The 26494-nt window shown below is 39.1% G+C and overlaps 1 protein-coding gene across 4 annotated transcripts in view; it reads left to right on the plus strand.

Moving 5' to 3' along the window:
• Positions 1-26494, plus strand: part of PCSK5 (proprotein convertase subtilisin/kexin type 5) — a 450277-nt gene that overhangs the window by 264621 nt on the left and 159162 nt on the right. For all 4 annotated transcript variants that reach the window (XM_081278894.1, XM_081278895.1, XM_081278896.1 and 1 more), the window contains exons 12-16: positions 1795-1983; positions 12376-12512; positions 18871-19014; positions 23439-23541; positions 24897-25090. In XM_081278894.1, the coding sequence (XP_081135020.1) occupies positions 1795-1983; positions 12376-12512; positions 18871-19014; positions 23439-23541; positions 24897-25090 (767 nt within the window). The remainder of the gene's footprint in view (positions 1-1794; positions 1984-12375; positions 12513-18870; positions 19015-23438; positions 23542-24896; positions 25091-26494) is intronic.

The raw sequence follows: 26494 nt of genomic DNA on the forward strand, positions 1-26494 counted from the left end.
CCGTGGGTAAATCCAAGGAAGAGCATTTCCTCTCAGTGGCCTGCTTAGTATTTGTTCTCGGCTATCTTCTTAGAGACTTTTCTTTCTGAAAAAAAAAAAAAATCTAAACCTGGTTCATGATGAAACTCGAGTCACTATAAAACTTGAGGAAATTTTTTTATTTTTTTAATTTTTTTAATGCTTAAATTTATTTATTTATTTATTTACTTTTAGAAAGAGAGAGAGAGAGAGAGAGAATTTTTTTTAATATTTATTTTTTAGTTCTCGGCGGACACAACATCTTTGTTTGTACGTGGTGCTGAGGATGGAACCCGGGCCGCACACATGCCAGGCGAGCGCGCTACCGCTTGAGCCACATCTCCAGCCCAAATTTTTTTAGGAAGCAGAAAAAAATGGACTCTCTCGGGCAAAGAATGAGAGGAAGAAAAAACAAAGGAGTTAAAAATTAATCAGTATTCAACACTTATGTACCAAGCCAAGAGCTAGAAACTTTGTGCATGTTTTCTACTTAAAACTTCCTAACAAATCAGGCCTGGTGGCACACACCTATAATCCCAGCTACTCAGGAGGCAGTGGCAGGAGGATCACTAGATAGAGGCCAGCCTGGACAGCTTTGTGAGACCCTGTCTCCAAAAGAAAAAAGAAAAAAAGAAAAGAAGGGGGCTGGAGTTGTAGCTTGGTGATAGAGTACTTGCCTGGTACATGTGAGGCACTGTATTCAATCCTCAGTGCCACATAAAAATAGATGAATAGAATAAAGATATTTTGAAAAAAAAGAAGGAAAAAATTTAACTTTCTAATTTCTATTTGACAAATGAGACAATGCGATAAAATAAAATATTTGTTCATTCATTCACAAACATATTCATCAACTAAGCAACTACTTCTCTTGCACTTAAATACTAGGGAGGAAAAGGAGAATAAGAAATGTTCCCTGCCGTTATGAGGCTTAGAGTCTAGAGAGGGAGTCAAACAAAAATGCTAGAAGGCTGTAATAAGTAGTATGATTACAAATTACAAGCTAATTCTGAAAATTATAAAAGATAGGAAATTAAAGATAGGGAGCAAATCTCGCCTGTGGTTCAATGAAGGTCTCAGAGAGGTGAAATTTAGCTTTGTCATTGAAGGAGGAAGAAGAGCAACCACTGGATATGTGATAAATAGTACTTCAGGCAAAGTAGTGTGTGCAAATTCCTCAAGATGAGAAACTTGGATTATCCCAGAAGTTAAACGGATGCCAGTGTAGTTGGACCCCAGTGTTCATGGGACAGTGGCACAAGAGGACACTAGAGAGGAAGGGAGGACCTTGTGAGAGGAAAGAGCACGCCCGGGGTTATAGCCAAGGAGTCTGTAGGCCAGGAATGTGAAGCAAGGCGTTGCTCCTTCCCCAGCCTCCTCTCTACTGCAATGCAGTTATTCTCAAAGTGCATTCCATAGATCAGCAGCATCACTGTCTCCCAGGAACTCTAAGTTAGAGATGAAACTTCTTGGGACCCACCCAGACCTACTCAATCAGCCTCTCTGGGACTGCGGCCCAGCCATCTGTGTTTTAGCAAGGGGATTCCAATGCACACTTATGTTGGATGCCCACTTCCTGTATGAAGACAGTCACTAACCCTATATGTGGCCACCCATTTGGATGTTAGCATTATGATCCTTTAATAACCAGTGGGCAGCTGCTTGCCTTATCATACTTAACACTCATTCCAACCTTCCAGGGTCACTCTGCTGAGTGCTGCGGCATAGTTTGCTCAAACACTCTTTTCTCTCTCTTCCTCTTTCTCTCTCTCGCAGAACAATTCGCCCCAACAGTGCAGTGCGCTCCATCTACAAAGCCTCGGGCTGCTCTGACAACCCCAACCACTACGTCAACTACCTGGAGCACGTAGTTGTGCGCATCACTATCACTCACCCCCGGAGGGGCGACCTGGCCATCTACCTGACCTCGCCTTCAGGAACCAGATCCCAGCTTCTGGCCAACAGGTACAGTGATAGCCTCTGCCTACTATTGTGGGGGTCACAGCAATGCTGAGCTGTCCTTAACAACAGAAAGGGACCACTGCTACTTACTCCTACCCCGAGAGCCAACTGAGGAGCCCCTAGCTGTCATGATCTCATGCTCATAAATCAGAGTGGGAAACTGCCTAACAACTATAAACAAGGGAAAGTATGGCATTTAGTAGTTGGATAATTTAAAAAAACAAACAAACAAAAAAAAAAACACTGCAGAAAAATCGAAGACCACTTGCTTTTTGCCCTATAAAAGAATTGCAGAGCTCCAAGATGCCTTCCATTGTCTACTGACATTTGTTACAGATTAACTGAATTTGCTTGCCCAAGCACTAACTTTCCTAAGTTAAAGGAAATTCTATTTTCTAAAGCAGATGTTAAAACGTTTTTCTGCAAAGGGCCAGATAGTAAATATTTTGAGATTTGTAGGTCATGTCTATATCCCAGTGACTCAACTCTGCCATTAGAGTACAAAACCACCATAGACCATAGAAACAAATGGTTGATGACTGTTCCAATAAAACTTTATTTACAAACAGACAGTAGGTCACATTTGACCTGAGGCCTGTAATTTGCATATCCCTGTTTTTAAGGTTGACCCTTCAGTCTTTTTTGCCTTAGAGGGTACATAGCTTGTCTTTTTATCCTCTTTCCTTCTCGCTGTTCCCTCCTGAACATTTTACCACACAGGTAGGTAACTATATTGTATGTAGGCTGGTCCTGCAGAAGGAATAAGACCAGAATGTTCTAGTACAGCTTTTTATTTTCTCTCTCTGTTGACCTTTGGAGTGGTTGGAAGCCTGGAAGGGTGTTGTCACCGTTGGAACTAGACAGGGGAGATGTCAGTGTGTCTTTCAGGCCTTAATCTCATTTCCAAAATGCCTAGAAGCTTCTTTAATTTGATTTTTTTGTTTGTTTGTTTTTTCCCAGAGGAACATTTAATGGGAGAAAACCCCTTTCTCTCAGTAGCGTATATAGTCCAAATAATGAAAGTGGACCTTTTATGTAAGTTCAACCACCTACCCACACTCCAAGTGTCATGGCAATGGTGGTCTTCGTGAGGACACTAACAATGAGCCAGCGGAGTCAAGAGGCCAGGGTCAATACAAGTTTGTAGAACCAAATGGGGATTTGCATTTTAAAAATCCTCAAATTTCACTCACGGCAAGAAGTGAGAAAAAGAGCAATAGCATTTCTAGGTGAGAGACTAGGCATACAGACTCTGAAATCATCAAGTGAGGTTTTATTTCTGTGCTTGAACTTGCTGTTTTCTTCTTTCAAAATTAACATCTTCCATTAGGACATGGTGAAACCTGGTCTTAATACTTTTCATATGAGGTGCAGCTTTGCCAGGGTAAGTACGCAGGTGCAAGGAAAGTCAGGTTTCCTTGGCATCAGCTCCTGGGGCATTTCCTCCATGCCCTCCTCCCAGTGTAGATAGAGGTCTCAGCGGCTGCCTGCCAGGTAATTGCCACTACCTGCCTGATGCTTCTTTCCAGCAAGCAATTCCATGATTAATGGAGGTCTTACCAGCTCTTGTTACCAAAGCCAGGGAAGGCCTTAATTTTTTGTGGTTTTTTTTTTTTTTTTTTGGTTTTTTTCCCTTTGCTTTATGACTATTCCTCTGTGTTTAACTTTGAGTAATCTAGTGAAACACTACAAAGTGCAAAGGTTTGCTTCACATATGTAGCTCTTATGCCTTGAGTCCCCTTCCTTATAGAAAACAGTCCCTCCACTGTTGCTGTTTGCTTGGGAAACTCAGTGTCTTTTGCCTCTCGGGGCTCTTCCTGCATATTTTGCCTTTCATTGTTGGCTTCCCCCAAAAAAATGACATCAGTGGGGAAACTTGCAAGCAGAGCAGCTATGGATTCCATCACAGGCATGTGGTGGATTGCAAGGTCACTGGCTTCAGGCTCACATACATTCTTCTGCAACTGACATCTGCTTTGCGCTTTGCAAAATGCTGAATGCAATAGTACTGCAGGACTCACATCAGAGATAAGAGAAAGGCGTCTCAGACATTAGTGACTTGTGCTCACAGGTTTACCTCAGTCTCCCCCATTAAGACCACTGGGAATAAGGTTTGCACCCAGGGTGCCCCAGTTGGAAACATCTTAACATACTGCTCTTTGTATATCCTTTAACTTAGCCCTGAAAATACATGGCCATCAAAAAGAGGTAGCAACATTGGAGATTAGAGGCCCTGCAGGCACTGAGAATTGTAAAGGATGTTATGAATTCATCTACCTACAGCTCCCCAAAACGATCACTCTGGGCAGCCAACCCTTTTAAATGTGAAACAGCTGCACCCGGTCCCATAGCCACCAGTGGCCCCCTTCCAGGGTCAGGCTCCCCAGTTCTTGTTGTGCTTCACATTGGCAGTCTCCCTCCTACCCAGGCAGCTAGAGAAAGACAGAGGTTTTTGGCATTCTTTCCTTCTGGCATATTCTGAAGATTTCATTTTATTAGAGGAAATCTCTAGTCAAAACCTCTCAGTCTGACCTAGTGGCAAGGAGTCCTTGCGTCTTCTCACCTTGGCCCTGAATCAAAGCACAGTCCCAGAACAGGGAGCTGAGAACAGGGAGCACAGAAAGAGACAGAGGGGCGGGAGTAGGAAAGACAAGCTTTGCTCCTGTGTCCTTCGGTTTGGTCTGCAAGGCAGTACTTCTCCCCCGGGGAAAAAGGTGGCTAGGTCATGTTTTAGAAGGAATTCATTTGTCAGAGTTTATTCATAAGAGCCATTGTTTTAGTCAGCTGTTGCATCACTGTGACCAAAATACCTGACAAGAACAACTTAGAGGAGGAAAAGTGTGTTTTGGCTTGTGGTTTCAGACGTTCAGTCCGTGGTCTGGACTCCACTGCTTTGAGCCTAAGGTCAGGCCATGGTGGAAGGGTATGGTGGAGGGAGGTTGCTCTGCTCTTGGTGGCCAAGAAGCAGAGTGGTGAGGAAGAGAGTTTGCAGGGAAAATGGATCTTTACCAGGGCTGAGCCTAGTGACCCACCTTCTCCAGCCCCTCCCTGCCTGCCTACAATTCCTACGTGGTCAGTCCATTCAAAGAAGGATGTACTGATTAGGTCACACTGCTCATACCTAATCATTTCATCTCTGAATATTCCTGCATTAATAGAAGAGAGGGACACCTCTTATCCAAATTCTAACATCAATAAATGGTTTCCTTGTTGGACACTTATCTTTGTTTCACAGAAGTCAAGAATTCTAAGAAAATCATATAAAGCAAGTTAAAAGTAGAGATTACAAAAATTTAAAACCAAGTTTTCTAGGGCTGGGGTTGTGGCTCAGCAGTAGAGCACTTGCCTAGCACGTGTGAGGCACTGGGTTCGAGCCTCAGCACCATATAAAATAAATAAATAAACAAGATAAAGGTATTGTGCCATCTACAACTAAAAAAAAAAAAAAATTCTCCTAGCAAGGATGATTAGAGATGAAGATTTAGACTTCTACCAGCCGCCCCACCTCTCTCTTATCCTTCCAGGAGGTGCAACTCTCTTCTCGCAGACTTAGAATTCCCCACACTGCATGCTTTAGTAGCCTGGCAGCCAGCATGGAAAACTCCCCATGGCTTTCAAAGCAGACCCTCTACCCTATAGTTCACTCATAGCCAACTACAGAAGGAAGGGTGCTGGGAGCCAGCTGGGACCCAGAATCTGGGGGCACAGTCAGGGTCATCTCCCCTTTGCCATGAAAAGAATAGAGACAGACCTTAAGTATAACCCAGGGAGGAGATGACCGAGATGACCGAGACTCTCCATGCCTTGTTATCTGAGACCCCTCGTCAGGTGTTGACAAAATATGCAGCCTACTTTGGGGACCTGAAAACCTGATCACTTTTCAGGGCTGGCTTTGCACAGGTCCTTGGTCATTTTCCTAGACATTTCACTGAGGAATTTTTTTCAGAATTGTTTATCCCCTCACCGCAGCGATTCCTTGACGGTCTGTTTTGTGCAGAGTGCTGAACACTTTGACACGTCTGTGTGGGCCGTCTGGAGCCCCTCAGTGGCTCCCTGTCTTAGCTGATGGGCACTTGCCCGAACTCCCGTGGAGAACAGCTGTTGGAGGGAGAATGTTTACCCAAGCGTCTGCAGGTGCTAAGCACTGGAAGGCACTCAGCAGCATTTAGAAATCTAGTCCAACTTGAGCTTCTTGCCCCATTAGCCCAGCAGGCAACCTTCCCTGGCAAACCACATGGATAATTTAGTGGGTTGGAGCCATGAGTCAACAGAGCAGTGCTAGTGTGGACAAATGGTAGTTCCTTCTCTCACCTTTGTTCCCCCCTTGCCTTCCCACCCTTTCAGTCCCCCTCTTGGCCTCTATACCCTGCTTAACAAAAAGCCAAACAGAATATTCAGAGCAAATGGTTTATTTTGTTGGAGACCACCGAGATCAGGCATGCAGGGAGAAGCAAGGGGAGTTTTGGTCCTTTGAAGACATCTTTAGAGCCAGGCACAGTGGTATGTATACACATGTAATCCCAATGAATTGGGAGGCTGAGGCAAGAGAATCACAAGTTTGAGGCCAGCCTCAGCAATTTAGCAAGGCCCTAAGCAATTTAGCAAGACCCTTAGCAAGACAAAATAAAAGGGGCTAGGGATATAGCTCAGTGGAAAAACATCCCTTGGTTCAATCTCCAGAATCAAAAAAAGAAAATAAAGAAAGATAAGAGCAGATTTCAATGGAAGCTTTTACACTACAGCATTCAAATTCTGCTTTTGTAAAAATTTTTCAAACAGAAGTTTGTCCCATCAAATTCTTCCATCAACTCTATTTGTTAGACTTATGAAAAGCTGCCTTTTTTTTCTGCCTCAATCTCTCCCACTCTCAACTCATTCCGTTTTAGATTCAGCTTAGCTCCATGGTACTCTGTTCCAAATTTTGAGCACCAACTGAAAGCTGAAACTTTGCCTCCTTTCCAGATTTGTAATCTCAGAAGAGTCTCGAGTAGAGAGAAGTTTGCTTTCTAATCTGTATAATTAACTGCATCTAAAATGTAGCATTCATACTTTAACCACTGTTGTCACTGCCCTAGCAAAATGTCCAAGAACAGATAGTTGACTTGAATGTAAGTGCCTGAGGACTTACAGTAAAAACTACACTTTTACATTAAAAATTTGACATTCCAATGAGGCTCCATGAGAAGAACCTGTTTTCTTTATTCAAAAAAAAGGTACAGTCTTTGGAATTAGACAGAGGTTCAACTCTCTTGACTTCAACGATTTCTGTTTAAATTTGGAGAAGTGCATTTCCTCATTTATAAAATAGATGTAACAGTGTCTGCCTCACGAGGTTAGTACAAGCATTAAACCGGATAACATACAGCAAGTACTTAGCTCAGTACCTAGCAAGGTAAGCACTTAGTAAGGAGTGTTTACACAGTGCCTCTGAAAGCACCTGGTGAAAGGGTATATCAAATACAGATGGCCAGTTCACTATCCCTGAGATTCCAATCCTGTAGGTCTAGGGTCAGCTCCCAGGATTTGCGTTTCTAATGTGCTCCCAGGAGAGAGTAAAGCTTCCTGTCCATAGATTACACCTTGGCCCCATATAAGCTCACTCAGCTTTTTCACACACGTATTCTTGATATTTTTGTGTCATAACAAGACTTGTGAGTAATATGCTGCTGGATGTCGTGTAAATAATTTACGAAGGAATCTATAATATAAAACAGATTCTTAGATAAAAGTCATCCACTACAAAATGGAATAAAGCTTCAAGAAGACCAATATTTATATCATATACCCACAAGAAGGAATGCACGTGGGATTAGTGAATGACTTGATAATAATATGCATATTGAAACACAAAAAATAAATAAAGTCATCATTTCAGATTTTCCAAACTTCTAGAACACCCAGTACCTTTCTTTCAACCTTTCTTAAATAAGCAATTTAGATTAGGAAAGAGAAAAGATAAATAGTGCATTTTAAATACCTTCTATCAGAAGCAAATGATCTGAACATTACAGAGACCAAACATCTAAAGAAAACCAAACACTGAATTACAGTTGAACCCAATGAATGTTTCAGGCATTCAGTCTGCTGTACCTTTTCAATTATAATGAGGCATTTAAAAATTAAAAATTAAAAAAATAAATAATATAGAAAAAGGAAATCTTCTGAGGATATTGGTCTAATTTCATAGTGAGAAATACTCTTCAAGTAGCTGTGGGTAATTCTAAAATAAAGATCCACCTACAATTTTAGAAATAATTATATGGTAACACATGGCTGTTGATATTTTTAAATGCCTTGTTATTTAGCTGCCGTATCATCATAAAGGAATTTTGTAGTCTGATACATTGGCTAAATTCTGTAAGTGAAAGGGGAAAAAGCTTACAGTAATTGCATGAGTTATTTCGTGAGTTAATTCCTCAAAAGGATGTACTACACTTAATGGAAGTCTTTTCTCCCAGGCTTCATTCAAAGCAACTTATTTGAAAATTGCTCTCAGGGATAGAGCTGTGGGCACCATTTTAATAACTGGGTGTGTAATCTGTGCCACATATATCATTTTATCCACATAATTATGAGGTCAGCTTTGACAAAACTGGATTTCACTACAGCAGAAGTGAATCCACACATGGAGTTTATCCACTCTGACTTTCAGCACACCGCCTCTGTTTTAATAATACTTTACCAACACTAATAATGTTGGCATGTATCAGGATTCCCCTCTGTTGGCACAGTATAGATGTTTAAACTGGGCAATCAACTTGATAAAGGGTGACCCCACAACTACCTCCTTCACAGATGTCCATAGTTTCACACTTGATTGTTTTGGGCAAATATGTTCTTTGCAACACCAAGCTAATCTACAATCTACATTGCCTTTTATTATACACAAAGGATGCAATTTTTTTTAAATGGTACAATGCTCCAAATATGGAATAATCCACATATTAAATCAGAAAGAAAATACGAAAGCGTACATCCCCATTTGAATCATCTGTGCCTATAAAGACAGGCTGAGACTGGAAATATAACTGTCCCTTAGGTTGACACCACAACAATCCGTATCTGTTTCTTTCCCCAGCAACTCTTTTGGCAAAAAGTAATGGTCACGTTCTGCTTACATTTTCATTTCTCTCTTCAACTTTTATATTCACACAAAATCAATGAACATTCCAAGTCTGTAAAGTGAAGCAACCAGGGGCTGGGAAACTACTTAGTCACAGACATAGGCAAATGTAGACAAAGCCCATTTCTATTTGAGCTTTGAAACACTGATTTGAATTGTGATTTGCAAATATTTCTCTTTGGCACCCTGTTTATATTTAAGTTTTTGTCCAAAATGTGATTAGAAAGTGAATGGTAGCAAGAGAGTGGTTTTCAAAGGTGGACAAGAAAGGGTGGAAGGGAGGAAACATGGGGCTGTTAATCCAGCAGTGAAGTAATTGACCCATGAGTAATTAGAAGTTGGCTGAGGCTGTGGAAACAAGGCTGCCCCTCATGTGATGGCAGCCTCGAGTCTCCTTTGTAGTTTTTGGATGTGAGGCAATGAGCCAAATGTTCTGTCTAAACTGTTTGAGAACTGCTTTTAAGTTCAGCACTCTAGGAGAGGTATTATGTGACAAGTTATTGCTTCACTGCCCTCGAATGGCACCAAGGCCTCAAGGAATTAGAGGGCGAGTTAGAGCTGCAGAAGGTAAGGAAGGAAATGGCTTCAAATTGGTTTTTTGCCTCTACCCATTTCCATGTCAGCACATTTCCCCAGTAACATACCTGGCAGTAAAGGCAACCTGGAGAAAGTTCCTCTTCCTCTGTCTATGAGTTACCTTTTGCCCAGCATACACACATCCTAGGTGTTCAGTGAAGGAGTCTATGGATATAGTCCATTACATAATGGCCCAGCAATTTTTTCTTGGCCAAGTCCTCTTGTAAGCCATAAACTTAAGAAAACAGTCTTCTTGTGGTTGTGCACTGGATCATGGATTCTCCCTAAAAATGAACCATTCTGACTCTATGGAGAACCAATTATGATAGTAAAACAGTTACAAGAAGAAGACACCATTTACATCCCTGTCATTATAGAGGAACACCACCAGATCCACTGTGGGCCTCAATGATGTGTTGTACAATTGTGTTCAAAGAGGTAACCTATAGAGATAGTATACGAATATTCTAAAGAAAAAAAAAAAGACTAGGCTTCATTAGCCTACTCTTAGATTTGAAAATCACTGCCTGCCATTAACTCCATTAAGAAGATTAACAAAGCACATTTGCATATTCCAAAGATCTGAATTGTTTTCCACTAAAGGGATCTGTGTAATTTTGTTTAATTCAGTCTTTCCAGAATTTTTGACAAAGACAATTGAGAAAGCTGTGTAATAATTTTAATTTTCTTTCTTTGAAGGGCTCAGGAACACATAGCAGGTGGTTTTCTTGTTTATTGTCTTTCTCTAGGGAATAGGGTGTCAGCTATTCACCCACTAGCACATCCAAATTTGTACTACTGCACCCTTCAGCTACAGAATTCAACTAACATTTTAGAGGGAGCCTCAAATACATTAAAAATACATTTTAAAAAATACATTTTAAAAATCGGATATCTAATACACCAAGTTTTAAGGAAGTTAAAGCAGTTTTGTTTTGTTTTTGGGGTTTTTTTTTTTGGTTTTAAGAAAAGCATATATGAGCTTGGATTGCAGGGCTTGCCTTGCACATGTGAGGCACTGGGTTCAATCCTAGGCACCACATAAAAATAAATAAATAAAATAAAGGCATTGTGTCCATCTACAATTAAAAATATTAAAAGAAAAAAAAAGAAGAAGAGCATATTTCCTTCCAAAGGGAAGATCTACATAAAAGGTCAAATTGTAACAATTTACTTGGGGAACATGAAATTAAAGCAAGAAGAGTTGATTGCCACCAACATCCAGTTGCCATGGCCTTTAGCTCTCATTCCCGCTGAAGAGCAGTAACTGGACGTGACTGCTCCTAAGACAGTGCTAGAGACATTTTCCTTCTCTCTTTGCCTCTTTGATCCTCAACTTATTCTTACTTTGTCATTTTTTTTCAATAAAACAGTAAATGTACATAATCTGAAAAAAGAAAAGCAGTAAAAAACATCTATATCTTGCCCCATCATTTGCTTTCCACTTGCATGTTCCATCTTTACAGATGTCTTTGACACCTTTTGGATAGTTATTTGTGTAGTCACATTTATTAGCATAGATACCTATATAAATGATATGCCTGTTTCTCACTGTACCTGTTTTTACACATTATCGACAACTCTTTACCCTTGATAAGGATTTTCTTTCACATTTTGTATGCCTCAGGATTCCATCACAGCAAGCAGAATAATTCTAGCTATTTCAAGCAGAAAGCTATTTCATATAGGGAATTAAGAGCTTAAAAAAATGTATTAGAAAGGCCAATAAAGCAGACTCTTAGCTGGGATTCCAGGCAGGACTATCTCAAGTAGATAAGAGTAGCAGGCAGTCATAATTTCTATATAATACAATTCACCTTTTTAGGAGAATAATTCTGTGAGTCTTGACAAACTAAATAGCTATGTAACCATTACTTTCAAATTATAACACAATTCTATCATCCTCAAAATTTGTCCCATGCGTCTTCTCATGTCCCCTCCCCAGTCCCTGGCAACTACTCATCTGTTTTTTACTTATAGTTTTGCTGTTTCTAGAAATTGGTATAAATGGAATCATATGGTATATAGTTTTTGTGTGTGGTTTCTTTCACTTAACATAATGCTTTTAAATTCATTCATGTTGGTGTATATATTGATGGTTCATTAGTCTTTTGTTACTGGGTAGTATTTCATTGTATTCATATTCTGTAATTTGTTTACCTGTTCACCAGTTGATGGTCATTTGAGTTGTTTTCAGTATTTGGCAATTATGGACATCCACATGGAAATTTTTTTTGTGGACCTATGTGTCTTCATTTCTCTTTGGTGAATATCTGAAAAAGAGATCATTGAGTTTTATGGTAACTGTTTGTCCCTGTAAGTACTCTTAAACTATCTTCCAGATCCTTTGTGCCATTTTCACATTCCCCTCAAGCATGTGAAGAACTTCCAGTTGCTCCACATCTTCAGTGATTCTACTGAAGTTTTGTGGGTGGAGCCTTGGCCTGCTTTACCTGCTTCTCAAATGGTTGTCCCTGAGGTTTGATATTGCATGGCCAGTCCCAGGTCAGTTTGCTTGTGGTAGAGCAATGATATACGTATGGATCTACTAGTTGGTGAGACCTAAGATAAAGTCAAGCTCCATGCTTAGCTTACCTAAACACTCTGATGGATAGAAAAAGACCATTGATGAGGCCTTCAATGTACTCTCACTGAATCTGAAAGAGTGTACAACAGTGGTTGTGGTTCTCTTTCAGGCTATTTGATCATTCCATGGAAGGATTTAAAAACTGGGAGTTCATGACCATTCACTGCTGGGGAGAACGAGCTTCTGGTGACTGGATCCTTGAAGTTTATGATACTCCTTCCCAGCTGAGAAACTTCAAGACTCCAGGTGAGAACCCCTGTTCTATAAATTAGTTTATTCAGCAAGAAAACGATAGAGTATGTTTTAGCCAAAGAGCATTCCATACTTGTCTTAATCTGTTTAGTGATGCTACAACAAAATCCCTGATACTTTCCAAAAAAAAAAAAAAGAGGTTTATTAAGCTCCCCCTCCTGAAGTTTCAAGAACATTGCACCAGCATCTGCTCAGCTCTAATGACAGCCTCATGGTGGGTGGCATCCCACTGGTGGGAGCATGTGTGAAAGTGATGAACTGTGTGTGGACAAATTATATAAAGTGGCACTACTCTCTCAAAATTCACTTCTGCAAGACCCAACCCATTAGACTAGTATTAATCCATTCATGAGAGTGGTGCTCCCATGATCTAGTTATCTTCCACTGGGCCCCACCACCTCACCACCAACACACTGGGGACCAAACTTCCAGCACGTGAACCTCTGGAGGCTAAACCATGTCCAAACCATAGCAACACGCATATTTCAACATGGTCTTTTTTCACATGATTCATTTCATGTGTGTTTTGAATTGTCTGTACACATTCCAGTTTTCAAAAATACAGTTCTCAAGAAATTAAAAGATAATAATTTAGAAAAAGAAATAAGCAGAAAAAATTTAGATGTAAGTATAGGACCAAACATGGCAGCTATTGATTTATGTTTCGGAATAGATGATCCACATCTCTAACCTTTGCCTGTAAATAAGACATCCTTGTCCACCCACTATGATTTAAATTGCATGGTCATAATTTCTGCACAAGAACAGATAGGTATCCTTAGTTATTTCCTTTTATTTCTTCTGTTTTCTCTAAATTTAATTTTCAGTTCTGACAAGACATTGAGCTTGGCCTACACCAACTAATCTCATTATCACTAAAGAAAATAAATGATGATATTCTGCCCTGCCTGAGCCTAAGAGCCAAGGAAAAAGAAAACCTTGATACACAAAGTATGGAAATTAGAATGGTAACAAAGGTCTCTTCAGTTAGGTGCATAAAACATATGAAGCTTGTTTGTAACACAAAGTAAGGAAAGTACGGATGCAGCATTGGTGGGAGATTGTGTTGCCCCTGACAGAGCTCTGCAGAGCAGCTGGCTCAGAAATGAATGACCATTTGATAACTACCGAGCTTCCCCACCCATCCATGGACACACCTTCAACGATTGGGTAAAGCCGTCCTTTACAACGCTCTGTACAGTCCATCTACAGTACCATACCTGGGGGAAAATTTTAGTACTGACATCCAGTACCTGCCCTCTGCTGATTCCAGAATAAATTAACCCAAATATTTCTCAATCTTAAAGAGTGTGCACCATTTGGATTCCATGGGCTGCATGGGGCAGAGAAGGCACTCAACAGAATACAGGGAGAAAGCACAGGTTTCCCAGCATTTTGCCTGCCTATCCAGGAAAGATACTCATTCTGGGAGATCCATTTTTGACCACTACATTTTGGTTCTCTCTTCTCCCCCAGTTGTGTGATGGGGTTCATCTATGTTGCCACAGTAGTCCCTTTATCAGGAAGACCAAAATCTGAATGGTGAATCAGAATAAAAGTTGTATTAAAGAGCATCCATGTCTACCTCACCTCCAGCCTGCAGCCTGAATATAAAGGGAGCCAAGGTTTTATCCAGAAACCAAATATTTCACCAAGGCAGGGCTGGTAGAGAAGACAGATTATAAACCACAGTTTCTAGACACATCCTCTCCATCATAATCTGCCTAATTCCTAGGTTCTCCCTCTCTCCTTTCCTCTTCTTTTTCATGCTTCACTTCTTAGTTTTGATCTGGTCATGGCGCTTAGAAGGAATGACAGTGTGTTGACTGGGCTGGCTGCCCTGACCAAAGGGCAGGTCATCCATGGGCAGGCATCACTGCAGGGCTCCATGTCAAGAGATCCTACAGAAACAAATACTGTCCAAATGCATCAGTGCAGACAAAAGGGTGCATTATCTGTTGAGAATTTTAATAGTTAACAAAACTAAGTAAAAGTGACTCTCTTCTTTATTACCACCAGGAATTCTGCCCTCATAGCAAGACCAGACTGCTCCCATGCTACCAATTAGCCAGTCCCAGCAGACAAGTCAGGGGCTATGAATGTAAGCCCCTCTGTCCTCAAGGAGTTTGGAGTCTACCCAGAATCAATATAATTATCTGTGTTGAGAGCTCTTTGCAATAACTTAGATAATCTAGCCTTGGCTATTTCATAGCATTGGTTTCTCTTTATATAGCCAGCACTCTGTATCTACAGGCGCTGCGTGGTCCACATTCATGAATTCAACCACCTTGGATGAAAATATTTGGGAAAAAAGTTATATCTGTACTAAATATTCACAGATTTTTTTTCTTGTCACTATTCTCTCTACAATACAGTACAACAACTATTTACATACCATGCATATTGTATTAGGTATAAGTAATCTATGAATGGCTTGAAGTATTTGAAGTATACAGAATAAGTGTAGGTTGTGTGTAAATACTATTGCCATTTTATAAAAAGGTCTTGAGCATCCATGGATTTTGGTATCTTCAGGGGATCCTGGAATCAGTCATCCATGGAAACCAAAAGACAACTGTACTATTGATTTTTTTAAAAAAAATATTTTTTGTTATAGTTGGACACAATATCTTTATTTTGTTTATTTATTTTTATGTGGTGCCAAGGATCAAAACCAGTTCCTCACATGTGCAAGACAAGTGCTCCACCACTGAGCTACAACCCCAGCCCCACAACTGTACTGTTTAAATGCTCATATTTAACCCCAGTCACTGTCCATCATTTTAGAGATTTTTTTTTCATGCCAAAGACAGGTTTTGTGTATTTTTTTCCATACCAGAGAACATATGATTTCATGTCAACCAGTCTTTCATGTCAAGGTTAGTTACACCTTTGGTAAGGAACTTTCACTTTCCCATTTATGGGTGTGTTTGTGTGGTGCATGGGTGTGCACTTACACATTTCTGTGTTTGTTTCTATGTCATAAGATCCTGTGGTAGATTTCTCCCTATCTGATTAGTGATGGGTGTCTTTAGTAGGCTACTGGAGATGTGGGGTTTTTTCTAGTTCAATTAAATGGCAGACTCTTCCCTGAATGTAGAGGTTCCTGACTCCACACCGGGTTTATATTTATCTATTATTTCTCCCCATTTGTTTATTATTAAATATATATTGAATGTTTGGGATTGGTTTTATATTTTGCACATTAAACCTATATATGGAGATTGCACTTATGTATTAGAAAGTAGGATAGATTTTCCTCCTTCTCTATTTATACAGCTATTTCTTTAACAGCATGTTTCACTGTCTGTTACTGAAACTGAAAAATCTATAGAATTTAGAAAAAGTGGTAGAGGTAAAAAAAAAAATGATGCCCCAAATATGGCAGTATTTGATGTGAATCATGGCAGAGGGCCTAAGGAAATAAAATTATATAATAAATGAAAATTAAAGAGATGAATTGCCCAGCAAAGATATCCCTCTTGGGCTTACAGTGTCCTTCAGACATGGCACAAAGAGACATAATCAGTTTGAGGCTTCAAAGCACTGAGGAGGGCAAATTTGGGGATGTAAAATGAACCAGGTTTTAGGATGACTGATAGATGGGATGACCTATAGTGTCCTTGTATTGTGTACTCCATTGGAATACTTGAGAGATGCCTTAGCAAAGGAAGTTTTTTCTTGCCTCGCTACCTCAAGGCAATCAGATAGGTCATCAATTTTCAGTCATCGTTCACTTCTTGCTACTACTTAATTAATGCATGCCGCTTAGAATTCTTAGCCTGAATAGCATCCTGGTAGTGAAAAGCATACCCATTTCCAAATGAGTCCAAAGGAAAACTGGCAAAGGGAAAAACACATACATAACCCCACTGTACTGGCCCAGTGCACATGTAAGAAACAAATGACTGCATCACAGAATCCAGAAGATCCTTAACTTACGATGGCTTACCCTGATTTTCCAGCTTCATGACTGTGGGTAAACAATGTGCATTCAGTGAAAAACATACTTAGAATTTTAATTTTTTGATGCTTTCCTGGGATAGCAATATGATAATCTCTCACCATGCTAGGCAATGGCAGCAAGCCACACTCCCACTAGCTGCGCAATCATGAGGGGAAATAACCCATGCTCTACCATGTAATGTGCCTCCACCAGTTTTTGCATGTTATATTTTGTGTTTTCACATCCTGTCGTGTCTACAAAACATTTATCAATGTGTGTACATGAGATATTCAACACTGTATGCAGACTTGTGTTTAGATGATCTTGCCCAGCTATAGGCAAATATAAGTGTTCTGAGCACATTTAAGGTAGATGATGCTAAGCTGTGATTGATGTTCCAAAGGTTAGGTACATTAAATGCATGTTTGACTTAGAACAGTTTCAACTTGTGATGGTTTATTAGGACATAACCTTCTCATAAATCAAGGAGCATCTCCATGTTTATTTCTAAACATCAGTTTCCTAAACTCCTAGAAATGAACGAGAGACAGTATTGTAAAATGGTATCAAAACTCAGGATTTGGATTCAGAATGGGTTTTAATATAAGTTTGTCCTCTTCTTATCCTTTGGGAAGTTATTTCTATGCCCCAGTTTTCCCATCTGTATATTGGGAGTATTAGTACTTACTTCAGAGAAACTGTGCACATTAATGGAATAACATTTACAAAGCATTTAGGCCTGTGCTTATTAGCACATAGTAAGCAGTTAGAAATGTTAGGCACTGATTTTATAGGTTATAGAAGCTAATAGATGAAAGCCCCTGACAGCTGAAGGTCATCACTCTGAGCTAGCCCTTGACCCAACTGTGACCAGGCCCAGATTCCATTTGTTAAGCCAAGGTGAGAGGGGTCCTGCTTTCCTCTTGGCATGTTTCCATGTTTGCAATGGTTTTGTTTTAAATCACTTCTGCTTATGGTTGATTTCTTTGATGTGAATCTTATTAAACTTAATGGCCTTGAGGCAGTTTCCCCCGTTTTTCTTAAACATTTTGCATTGAATGCTGTAATTTTATGAAGCTAAGAAATAAATGGATGAATAAGGAGCAAGCTAAAGTAAAATTTTCCTTATGAGCCACCCAAGGGAGGTGAGATATTTGCCTTCGGCCTCAAGGCGTCCTTGACTATAGCACCCTACTGTGCAATACTGTCCAAATGGTCTATGTATGTGCCGCCCAGTATAGTGGCCACTAGCTGTCTGTAGCCACTGAGCATTTGGAATGTGGTTATTGTAATTGAGGAAGCAAAGTGTTTTTTAAATTTTATTTAAATTTAAATAATCAAGAGTGTCCAATTACTATTGGAATAGTATTCATAATGATGAATTCCTAATATTGAATGACTGATTCAGGGATTAAGTGGTACAAAGAGTTTTTTGTCCATTTAGTAACTAGTCAGATAATGCCATCAAAAATTTTTTTAAGGGCTGGGGATGTGGCTCAAGCGGTAGTGCGCTCGCCTGGCATGCGTGTGGCCCGGGTTCGATCCTCAGCACCACATACAAACAAAGATGTTGTGTCCGCCGAGAACTAAAATAAAATATTAAAATTTTCTCTCTCTCTCTCTCTCTCTCTCTCTCTCTCTTTAAAAAAAATTTTTTTAAACCTCAGAAAAGAACTTTATATGTAGTAAAACAAAGCTTTCTTTAAAACTCTGGGATTCTCTTAAGTAAGCATAATTTTGAAATTCAACCCTTAAACTAGCAATCTGGGGTATCTTTATTTCCTAGCTTTCCATAAATGCTGATTAAATCAAGGTCTGTCTATAGTGAGTGCTCAGTAAATATGTGGTATATGAATTATTGGTGTAGGAATTATTAAGTAGTTGATTCTGCAAAGGGTGGGAGATGTGCATTTCTAGTCCAGTATCTGATGCAATGATTCCTATCAACCCCTTCCCACAATTCTACTGTTGCTTTTTCTTGTATGGGAAAGACTTCAGTTATACAGCTAAATGTCCCGACCGGCAGGACACATCAACGTGGGCAGCGAACCTAGATGGGGAGGAATGAAGGGACAAGAGACATGAAAGGTGACAGCAAGACAGGAGTCTGATCAATCTGCAAATTTTTATTGTTCACACAGGGGTATTTATATGCTTGGGATGGGGAAGCTCTCTTATCGGCAGTTGCTGGGGGTAGGTTGTGAAACTGCAGGCCCTAATCCCAGCAGGATCCACACCCTAAACCTGGAACCACCCTAAACCTGGATCCGCCCTGGTCCTTGAGCAGGGTCACCTTTCTCAAACATTCCCTCTGGCAAAAATGCCATGCGTCCTACTTGGTTATGGTTCTCAGCAGCTAAAGATGGAATATGTGGTCATGCTGTGATTTCATTATTATTTCTCAAGGTAAATTGAAAGAATGGTCTTTGGTCCTCTATGGCACATCGGTGCAGCCATATTCCCCAACCAACGAGTTTCCTAAGGTGGAGCGTTTCCGCTATAGCCGAGTCGAAGACCCTACAGATGACTATGGTGCAGAGGATTATGCAGGTGAGCTGTTCCCAAAAGCACACAGCCCAAGAAAGCTCATACATCATGGCACTATGTGGGATAATTAATATGATATAATAATGACATGATATGATACTAAATGATACAACATAACATAATTACCCATATTCTAGTATATTTTCTTCTATTCCTCCAAATATTTGTGAGTATATTGGCTTATTCATGTATTCAAACATCCATATATGTTGTCTCCAAAACTATTAGTCCATACTGTGATTGCAGTATTGTGTCTTTAATCCATAATCGGGGGCATATAGTTTGTTGAGAATTTTACACTATTTTAAACAAGATTTGGATGAACATTGTTTATTAGTCTTTGTCTGTATCTTTAATTAATTTCTTTGAGTAGGGTTCTATTCTGAGATGTATTGCATCAGAGGGAATAATCAGTTTTAGGACTTGGAAACATTTTATCACATTATTATCCAAACAAAATGTATCAATCTACACTGTGATCCTCTGTGTGGGTGTTTATAGCATCACTCCAGCCAGAAAGAAAAGGAAAACAATTTTTAAAAAAGAAGAGTTATTTTAAAATTCATATACCTTTGATTGCTAGTAATTTTATACATTTTTCTTCCGATTTCTCTGAAATAAATTCAATGTGTTTTATCCATTCTTGTATTCAAGGTGGCAGTAATTCTCATATCTATTTATAAGAATTCTGTATTTTACTGATTTTGCTGGATCTCATATTTGATGAAAACATGCCCTCAGTTATCATTTGCTTCACAAATGTAATTTTTGTTTTGTGTTTTGATATTTTAACAGAAGACACTCTTGGAGAATGGGTTTTATAGTTTCAAATACAACATTTGCCAATTTTTTTGTTTGTTTTTACAGAAGTTTTATCCTTTCATATCAACTAAATATTCATGGGAGTTTTTTTGTTTGTTTGTTTGTTTGTTTGGTAATCTCTTGGTTTTTACATCTGGACATTAACTCACTTTATTGGAACTTACTTTGGTTTTTGACATACACTGTGAATTGAAACTGTCTTAATTACTTTCCAAATAGATTAACAACATTGGCTAAGTAATTATCTCTTCTTTTATTAGTTTGTAATGCTTTTTTAATAACAACATACTAAGTTCTGTTACTAGGGTCTCTTCTGGTACCTCCTTTCTGATTCATCATTCTAATAATTCTCAAACCAATTCTACCTTAAATGTCCTATGTACTTCTATTCCATGATGTTTTGGTTCTATTTTGTTCTACTTTTGCAATATTGGGGATTTGAACCAAGAGCCTGACACATCCTGGGCAAGCACTCTATGAGCTACATCCCCAGACCTTTATATTTTTTATTTTGAGGAGGGACCTTGACTGTTCTCAACCTTGCAATCCTCCTGCCTCAGCTGCCTGAGTAAAGTAGCTGGGATTATTGGCACGTGCCACTATGCCTGTTTCATAATTTTTGCTTGTTTTCTTTTTTAATCAATCATTTATTTTATTGTATTATATTTATTTATTAGCTCTGGGAATTGAACCTAGGGCCTCCACACATACTAAAGACTTACTCTACCACTTAGCTACCCCTTATCCCTCATTATATATTTTAATATTTATAGAACATCTGTTTCTCATTTTCATATCAATTATTGCCCTACTATTCTTTAGATGAATTTTAAAATGATTTGTTAAGTCCCACTTTAAAAGTCTCATTGGAGTTTAATTTGAATTCATATGCAATTTCATTGGAACAGATATTCTTTCCATATGAAGCATAGACCATGTCCAATTTTACGGAAACCTTTCCTTTTGTGTAGTTTTCTTCCTGCTAGTATTATGCCTAAGTATTTAGGTCTTGTTGCTCTTGTAATGAAAAATGTTTCATGCTTTCTAACTAGAATCTGATGATATGTAGGGAATCTATAAATTGCTGCATTTTGTCTTATATCTGGCCATGTTGCTTAACATTCTCATTAATTTATGTTTTAAAGTTGATTTTCTGGAGGTGGTTTAGGTACTATAGCCATATCATCTTCAAATTACATTTTTTATCTTTCTCTTTATTATGTTTCTGATTCCTGACTGTTGCATTAGCTACTGCTTTTAGGAGCATTCAGTCCTTCTGAGATATGATTATATATAACACTTAATGGACCGTCTTAATGGAGAGCTGTTTGTAAATAGAAGTATAATACATCATTAAATAAGAAATATTTTGCTCCTGCAATTCTGGGATTTTGCTATAGATACTAAGATAAATGTATATTGTTATTCTCCTGAACAGAATATCTTAAATATGCATGTAGTTCCTTTTATTCTAAACAAGTAGTATCCCAGAGTCAGTAACATGCTTGGATAATTAAGAGCACCTGAGTTGACCAGAGCCAGACTCTATTCGATTTTATCTTGCTTTGCTTTGTATTTATACATTTCTATTTACGTTATACTTAGCAAACCATTTTGTCTTCTCTGATAGGAGAAAAGTCTATCCAAAAATTATAAATGGGTACAATGGTAACCTATTACTCTTTACCTGATTCAAATTTCAGTAATATTTATAATTCAAAATTTGGTAATATTAAGTTTCCGAACATAGTTTTACATCTTTGTGGTTTTTCTGATTGCATCTCAAACACTGACATTGGCACTTGTAAGAGAACAAATAAAATTATTTCATTATTATCTGGCACCCTACAACGCTAGACTGCATCTGGGACAGTTTATGATGACAAGGGGAGCAACAGCAAGCGAAGCTGCCATGCAGAGCCCTTTGGGCACTTCCCAAGAACAAAATTTTTAAGGTTTTTTTTTTTTAATTCTAGAAATCATCTGGTGAAAATTTAGGGCCACTCATGACTCCTTTGCTGTGGAGTTGTGATTCTTACCTCTGTGGGGAAGCCAGCCTGACTAGAGGCACATAGTACATTATCACAACTAGATCTCTGTGCTGTTTCTTCAAATCCCAGGGACCTTGAGACCCACAGCTGGCTGAACTTCAACCTTCAACCTCTTACACAGCAGTAACAACACTCCTGGGTGTGCAGTGAGAGACAACTAAAGTGTCCCAAGTTGTACTCCCTGTGGAACTTAATTTAGAGATCAATTTAAGGCCTTGGAGGAAAATAGAAATAAATAGTGCTGTCAAATGACTCTTGCAATTAATTAGAAATATATTTCAAATATGCAATATTTTAATTGACTTATTTCCATTGAGATCAAGAGATCATTTCAGGTACATGATTTTCTACATTAAAGCGAGAAATCTGGCCTTGGTTTTAGGACACTTCTTGATTCCTATATGATACTGGTCAAACCACTGTAACTCTTGAAAAATCAGTTTTCTCATCAGTCAAATGAGAGTATTTGATTACCAGATTTTTTTTTCCTAAGTCATTCTACCCCAGGTCTAACATTATATGTGTCTGCATGCGGTAATTGTAGAACATAATTCCATAATGACAAAAGGAGGCCAAGGTTCAACAACAGTTTGTCTCCTTTTGATTAAAGCAGGGTTCAACACATTTCTGGTACTCTTGACCTACTATTTGCACATCTTATGCAATTATTCATTGCCAGTTAAGAATCACATGAATTTTTATTGGGAAAGAGCTTAAAACTTAAGAGACCAAATATCCCAAAATATGGAGATCAAGGAAAATGAAGTAAAAATTTCTATAAGCAGTCCATGCCATCAGAAAGCTTTGCATCAGTCATAAAATAGCTCTCTTTCTGTCATCTTTCCCTTACTGTACATCCTCTCTAGTTCTAAACCAAAGAATATTTAGAGAGAGAAATTAAGAACCTTCATCCCCTGGAATTCTTTAAGCTAGCTCACATTTTTAAATTTGTATGTCATTTTCTTGTGTGGATCTGACTACTGGCCTTTGGATCGGACACAATGTTAAATCTATTATCTGTGCCTGAAGTACCTGCTTTGTGATCCAGGACTAGATGCTGATAAGCTTGTGCTACATGCCATAATGATGTTTCTTTCTGGCCACACTATTTCAGATGTGTTCAGTGCCTTTGGTGACCTTGGATGAGATAGGCAATCTGTTCTAGGCATTGAAAAATAACCTTTTTTTCTTTTTGTCAACAACTGCTCATTTTTCTACAAATCCTATATTTTATTATTATGCATATTTAATTGCATATTGATTTTTTTTCCTCTTGCTACAGTGGCCTTGTTCATTCAGATTCTGGAATATTTGTCACCTCCACAAGACCAGGCCAACACTGAATTTCTTGATACTTAGGCATTTGAAATTTTCCAGTAAAAGTCAGGCTCATCTCCTGGCTTATAACCACAGTGACCATTACTCTTCCATCTCTAAGAAAGTATCACTGCATAAGAAAAAAAGAAAGGTCCTAGTCTATATCAAAGTCTGGGGAAAGGTGACTTTCTAAAATCATTATTTTTTCTAAGTTTTGTTCTAATCTCTTTTGGAAAGGTCCCTGTGATCCTGAGTGCAGTGAGGTTGGCTGTGATGGGCCAGGACCAGACCACTGCAATGACTGTTTGCACTACTACTACAAGCTGAAAAATAATACCAGGTAACAGAGAGGCCATGTCAGATCCCCAAGGAACACCCCAAATGTGCTAATGAACAAGAAAAAAATTATATATGCATACATGATGTTTTGAAATATGCATGCATGGTGGAATGACTAAATCGAATGATTGAATATGTGTAGTCTCTCACATTCTTATTATTTTTTGTGGTTAAAAACCCTTAAGATCTGCTCTTAGCTATTTGTAAGTATACAGTATGCTGTTATTAATGCTAGCTATCATCAGGTACAGTAGATCTTAAACTTAATTTTTCTGTCTAACTAAAGTTCATGTCATTTCCATCCCACGGATGGATGATGCTCTGGCTGTATTTGCCCTTCATGAACATGTCTGTGCATTGACCAACTTGATACTTTCCCACATTTCCCAACATGCGAGAAAATCACATGGCAAAGGGGCTGGTCCCTGGTTGTCCTCACTCTTCCACTCTGAGCACTGAGGTGGACCTGTGTCTCTGATCCCTGGCTTTTGACCAGAGCTATACAAATATGGGGCAGAGGTGAGGACAGTGACTACCCCAGTGGGAGTCCATCCTCCCCACCCCACCTCTCACAGCCCTCCAAACCTTCTTCCTACTCCTTCAGGCAAAAGCTCCCTCTGGAGAGCTGACTTTGGTACCTCCATACCCAATACACCCAGACAGACTCAAGCATCCTCAAATTCCTCCTTTTAAGTCCATGTTGGAATTTAAATTCTTCAAGGAAAAAGGCCTTGGCTGTTTCTGTTATCTCTCAAATTTAGTAAAATGCCTGATATTTAATGGGTGCTCAGTAAATATGTGTTGAATGGATAAATAAATCAAGCACTGTCTTTCAGTTATGGGCAAACAAGGGAGTTATTTTTTAAAAAAAAAAACAAATTCTCTTAAGCAACATAAATTTAAATATGTTTATGTTTACTTAGATAATAGCATATGACTGCAACCACTGCCCACATGTACAGATCACATGAGCAACAACAAAAGTAGAAGAAACCCTTGTTAGAGTGACCTTTGAGCATAAAATCATGGTTCCCACATATCTTCTCTCCAATCCACCAGTACAAGTTTGCTCTTGACACCCAGTATGTACCCATTATTCCTTGTGAGGAGCCAGACCTTCACTAGGAGATGGTTGGGACCAAGAGCCCTCTTGCTGGGTGACTTAGTGCTGTGTGACTGCATTGCTCCTCAGCCCTGTACAGGAAGAAGCTTTAGCAAACAGCATTGAACCCTAGGGATTTGGTGTTGGTGTTCTGACTTTGAGGCTGAGGGCCACTGTTTGCTCAGCCACTCCAGGAGAATGCTGAGGGCAAGTGGCTGGTGATGTACCATCTCTCTTCTTGCTCTCCAATGCAGGATCTGTGTCTCCAGCTGTCCCCCTGGCCACTACTACGCAGACAAGAAGCGATGCCGAAAATGTGCGCCCAACTGTGAGTCCTGTTTCGGGAGCCATGGTGATCAGTGCCTCTCCTGTAAATATGGGTACTTCCTGAATGAAGAAACCAACAGCTGTGTTATTCACTGCCCTGATGGGTCATATCAGGACACCAGTGAGTTGATTTCAAATATTTGGGTTTTAGAGAAGTTGTGGGTTTTTCACTTGAGTGACTTTGGGAGGGATGTTCCTCCTTTATGAAATCTGGTTTGCTGAATGTCAAACAGAATTTAACCAATTTATTTTTATGAGATGGTTTAGAAGCTTTGTGTGAAAATGCCTGTAACTAACTGTTGTCAGAGGATCTTCAAGACCACTCTTACACTCAGCAATTTGCTAGGAATACTCATAAGACTGAACTCTTATACTCACAGTTATGGGTCCTGGAACAAAGGGATACAAAGTAAAATCAGCAGCAGGAAATGATGAAGCCCAGAGGAAAGCAGGTGCAAGCTTCCAAGAGCACCCTCCAGTGGAGCCACACAGGACATGTTTTATTTGTGGCAACATGTTTGAAGTTGTCCACCAGGGAACCTTGGTAGAGACTTGGCACCCAAGATTGTTACTAGTAGCTAATGCCTAGTATGCACCAAAATTCTAGACTCCTAGAAGGAAAATAGATGTTTACTATAAACTATTTATTAATACAAGGTTTGTACAATGCAAGGTGTCTCACTGGAATGATGGGAGCCCTCTGCAAATTCTAATTGAAGGTACCAGCCATGGACCACTTTGATAAGCAGTCTTGGAAGAATAGTGGCTAGATCAATCTTTTCTGCACACTCACTGTTAAGGCATCAGGCCTGTATGCTATCAAAGTATACTTTTTTAAAAGTTTAAAAAGTTTGACTTTCTTATAAATGTAGAATGAACATATGTCAAAGACACTTACTTCATTAATAAAGGAATGTGCATAATGACAAGTGGGTTCAAGAATGATCAGATTGCTAGTCCACCAGAAATGGCAAAATGAAATCCTTCAATTGTTCAATTTTGTTTACAGAAAAAAAAATTGAATAATTTCCTACATGGCAAGACAACTCAAATTAGGGGGAGTCTTTTTCTAGTGGACAAAGAATATTTACAACTTTGCCAGACAAAAATTCATGCATGAACATGTGACGTTAGAGTTTGGGCTCTCTTCAGCTGTAATTAGCAAACAAGCAAAGCCATATTGCCTTAGAGAATTAATCTTTGGGCAGACCTGTTAGATAGTGTTCCAGTATGTCCCTTAAAAAAGGCTACAGGTATCTTTTATTTGTTTCTGAATTCTGGATAATTTGTCTTAATAAGGTATGATGCCACAATATTTAATGACAGCAATCCATCATGTTTCTGCACAACTTAAAAAATTTATTAAAAAAAAGTTCAAAGAAGCAAGAGTTGTTTTAAAAAAAAAGTCAGACAAGAAGTCTGAAGCAGTTGCCCTTGCTTCTTAAGAAGTGAAATTCTCTTGATTCAAAGGTACTACGTACTTCCATACGTCGCATGTGGGTTCTGTATCTTACCCTTCAGTGCA

This window comes from Spermophilus citellus (genome assembly GCF_964194105.1).
Source record: "Spermophilus citellus genome assembly, chromosome: 2".
NCBI classification, from domain to species: domain Eukaryota; kingdom Metazoa; phylum Chordata; class Mammalia; order Rodentia; family Sciuridae; genus Spermophilus; species Spermophilus citellus.